The sequence below is a fragment of the Lycium ferocissimum genome, unplaced genomic scaffold (assembly GCF_029784015.1).
Source record: "Lycium ferocissimum isolate CSIRO_LF1 unplaced genomic scaffold, AGI_CSIRO_Lferr_CH_V1 ctg416, whole genome shotgun sequence".
In the NCBI taxonomy this organism is placed as follows: domain Eukaryota; kingdom Viridiplantae; phylum Streptophyta; class Magnoliopsida; order Solanales; family Solanaceae; genus Lycium; species Lycium ferocissimum.
In genome coordinates this window covers 137,331-141,572 of record NW_026725589.1, presented here as the reverse complement: position 1 = coordinate 141,572, position 4,242 = coordinate 137,331, and the positions used below count along the sequence as shown (strand labels likewise).

General features: G+C 35.6%; 1 protein-coding gene across 1 annotated transcript; it reads right to left on the bottom strand.

The window, feature by feature from the left end:
• Positions 1 to 254: 254 nt before the first annotated feature.
• Positions 255 to 1,727, bottom strand: LOC132044313 (F-box/kelch-repeat protein At1g80440-like). The gene has a single exon (XM_059434801.1). The coding sequence runs from the start codon at positions 1,404 to 1,406 to the stop codon at positions 327 to 329; it is 1,080 nt and encodes a 359-aa protein (XP_059290784.1). The 5' UTR covers positions 1,407 to 1,727; the 3' UTR covers positions 255 to 326.
• Positions 1,728 to 4,242: the final 2,515 nt, after the last annotated feature.

Sequence of the window (4,242 nt, the reverse complement as noted above, 5' to 3'; positions counted from 1 at the left end):
TTATTATCTCACAACCTTTATTGGTGCCGACAAAATGCTAAATCTAATTCTAGTAACACAAGTTTCTAGTAGTGGCAGGCGATTTTTTTTTCTCGATTAGATTAGCAAGAGGGTGATGCAAAAGTAGATCTCAAACCATAACTGTACTGGAATGACAATATGTAGGCAGTAGGCTAATACTAGGCTTTTTCACAAGTAGCACTTCCTCAAAACTTGAAATCACAATACACAAGTGACACAACTGTGCCAAAAAATTTACGTAGCTCAACTCACTCTCAATCTTAGACCTAAGTACAGATTTGTTAATTTGATGGCCTTTTAGAATATCATATCTTCAAACAACAACCTGATTGAACATGTCCACTGTATTCATCAGGAATCTCTACTTTTGTCCATGCTTTTAATTTATCATCACTCTTTAAATCCAAAGCATAAGCACTATGTAGTGCATCAAATTGAGCACTTCCCACCAATATCAACTTCCCTTGACACGCTGTCAAATACGCCACGCTGGAAATCCCAGCTGGCAATCTCGCCAACTTTTGCCACGTATCAAGTTCCCTCACCGCCACGTCACCATCTTGACACATATATAATCCCCCATCATCACCTTCAATACAAGTACTCGGAGAAGTATTAACACTCAAGAACTCATCTTCCATGCACCAATCCCACGTGGCGAAATTGAACACCTCAGCATTTTTCTCAAAGTGACCTTGTGCCCACGTAGGATAACCACCAATGACGTGGAATTTACCTTTGTTAAACACAACCTTACATTCATCTCTCTCCGTAACCATGTCAGGAAGTGTAACCCACTCATCTTTAACGACGTCGTATAACATAACTGATTTTAAAGCATTCTTTTCATCGTCATGTCCACCTGCGACAAGGATAACCCGGTCCGAATCCGACCCGCATCCGAAAAACAGCCTTTGCTGACCCGGCATATCCGCTCCACGTCGCCATGACCCAGATATGAAATTATAGACAAAAACACAGTCCATGACCCGCCAAGTAACCGGGTCACACCCGCCAATCACTACTAAATCCGACCCGACTCCAATAACCCGGCAGAACCTTGGTAACCCATCAATTAACTCCGGTATAGGTGGCAAATCATTCCAAGAACCATTTTCCGGGTCACATATGGATAAACGGTAAACCTGGGTAGAAAGGGTAGTAGTGTCACCCTGAGGCTGTTTCACAGTAGTAACCATAGCTTGGACCATGGCCAAAACGGGTCGGGTCAGCCCGGATTTTTTTCGGCGTCGTCGAAATTCCGGTAGTGTAATTTCGCCGTTCCAGTTTTTGCATACTGAAGCTGCTTTAGACAATTGTTCAACAGGGAGACGTATGAGACATTCAAGAGCTATGTCATTTGGTAGACCAGGGATCAGGTCCATGGCTAGCTTTTGTATTATGATTTGCTGATATGTTCACAAGAAAGTAAAATTAAAGGCCAAGAAAGAAGAAATTTTGAAGTGTATTTAGTTGGGTTTTTCAGTTTTTGTTGGGAGGGAAACATCAAACATGTGAATGGATAAATAAGAAGAGAAGGATAATAATTATGGTTTGTGGTTTCACAAAACCGTAAGCTGGTGTTTTTTTATACTGCTTGCGCATGGAGTGAGAGTAGGGACAAAATTAAGTTTACTTTATGAAGCAATAGTGGGGCAAGGAGAAACAGAGAGATCAGGGGCACACAGAGATTTGCTCTCACAGTACACAAGTAGTGCAACTTGGTTATTACGGCTATAAATCAATATTATAATTGGCTCATTGGCTGGCTATGATATATATAGGGTTACAACAGGCATATAATGTTGTGAAGATTTTGGGATTGTCATGTGACGTGACATCATTGACCCTTACGTTAGCTGCCGTTTGCCAATTTGCTTTGTTGCAGTCTAATTGTTTCTACAAGATTAATCAAATAGTTACCTCAAATCATATAAATATATTATATAACTATAAAATAAATTGACGTAGAATACGTGTTGACTAATTAACTTTTATCTAGTCTAGAAACATGTCACATAGTGGCAAGTCCTAAAAAATCATGATTTTCACTATATATAAAATATAATTTTAATCTTATATATAAATATAATTTTTCCGAAGAATAAACCTCTGTTCCTACCCGACTCTCCGCCCCCGCACGTAAATGTCACGTACAAAAAAACATTAAAAAAAATCAATATCTATGGTATATATATAAAATATAATTTTAATCTTATATATAATATAATTTTTCACTAAGAGATAAATATCTAAATACAGATAAACCTCCTTACCTAACACCCTAATCTGAATGCGTGTTTCAAACATGAAGATTGGAGAGAAGACTTTGCCAGCTAACTGTTGAGATGCACATTAAGATCACCACGGCTAACTTTCTCACGGACAAAATGATAATCCGAACATGTCTAGAACGAGCTACTGTTGGTTGCTTCTTAGTAGACCAAGAGATCAAATTTTTACCAAGAAATATGCAAAATGGTATTATCATGTTCTTTATCACCATCAGATTGAAAATATAAAATGGTAGACTGAAATATATTACGGACCATTGCATGAAACTCTTTGAATTTATCAAACGCTTCCGATTTTTCTCGCATAAGATAAATCCAAGAAAATTTAGCGTAAATCATCAAGAAACAAAATATAGTGATGATTCAAGAAGAATCAAATTGCAATTCAAAATTAAATCAGTAGACCAAGAAAACATCGAATCTGAATACTTTTTTTCATAGTCATTAGTTACTGTTTACTGCTTGTTAGTTGTAGTGTGGTTTCTTGATATTATTGTCTTTTAATTATTTAACTATCTGTTTAACTATTTTATCCATTTGATCTGATCCCATTGTTACTGTTTACTCTTGCTTTGTGTTAATTCGAACACGCGCGGCATGAATGACGTTAATGACTTTTAACAACCAACTACTTTATTAACTCTAGAATCGTGTGATAAGATGAGCCTCAATGCAACGAATATATAATCTATGATGTATATGGCGATTCTATTGTAGGAACAAATAACAAAACCATCCACTATATAATAAAATGAAAGGGATAATGATCCATTATGTAAATTGACTTTATCCTACCCTATTGGCCTTTTCTCAAGTCATTTTCAAGTTCATATTCACTATTCAATTTGTCATTTAAATCTATATTAACAAATAATCCGATCATAGACTTATATAGTACATATATTAACTGGAATAATCATAAAACGATATATTATTGTCTTTTAATTATCAAATCCCATAAAACGCTCTTGCTTTGTGTTAATTCGAACACGTGCGGCATGAATGCGTTAATGACTTTAACAACCAACTACTTTATTAACTCTAGAATCGTGTGATAAGATGAGCCCAATGCAACGAATATATAATCTATGACGTATATGGCGATTCTATTGTAGGAACTAACAAAACCATCCACTCGCCTATTTTACATTCTATTGTCTTCAAAATCCCCTTTTTAGTCCTCTGATCCTTTCCCTTTTCTTTTCTTGTTGCCCTAGTCGAGGAACTAGGAATGCTTAACTAGGCATGCTTCAGCATGCTGCTTCAAATCTTTGAATTTCAAACTGACATAATTTAATTGATTTTGCCGGTTCTATACGAAATCAAAACGGTCATATATTATAGGATGATTCAACTTTGATAAGTTGAAAACGTTTTGTTGAATTTATTATTATTTAGTCTAACTTCATTCTTTTCCACCATGCCTTCTAATCTATGCTAGTATTAGTTTTCAACACTTCAAATGATGCTTTCATAAATGTTGACAAATATATAATCTTCATATCTAAACACATGTAGACTTCCACAAGAATAAATAAGATACGATAAAATAATAAAAACATTGCTGATGAAACAGGACAGCTAGCTACGCTAACATTCTTTTTACATGGTATTTGTTGAAAGTATATATCTATCTTAATTACATCCATTTCACAACATTGGCTTCAAATAAAAACAATAAATAAAAAAAAGAAGACAAACATTCACATATTATATCAAAGGCGGTGCCTTCTAGATTGGATTGCGCATGAAAGTGAACAAGCGAGATCGGAAGTGGGCACGCGAGTGGAACGGACAAATTGAGAAGGTATTCATATTGATGCCTCGATTAATGAAATTTTGCGCCGTGTAAGGTTTATTAAAGGGAATCTTTCTGTATTTTCATGTCCCGACTCAAACTCAAGACCGCTTATAATTAAGAATGATG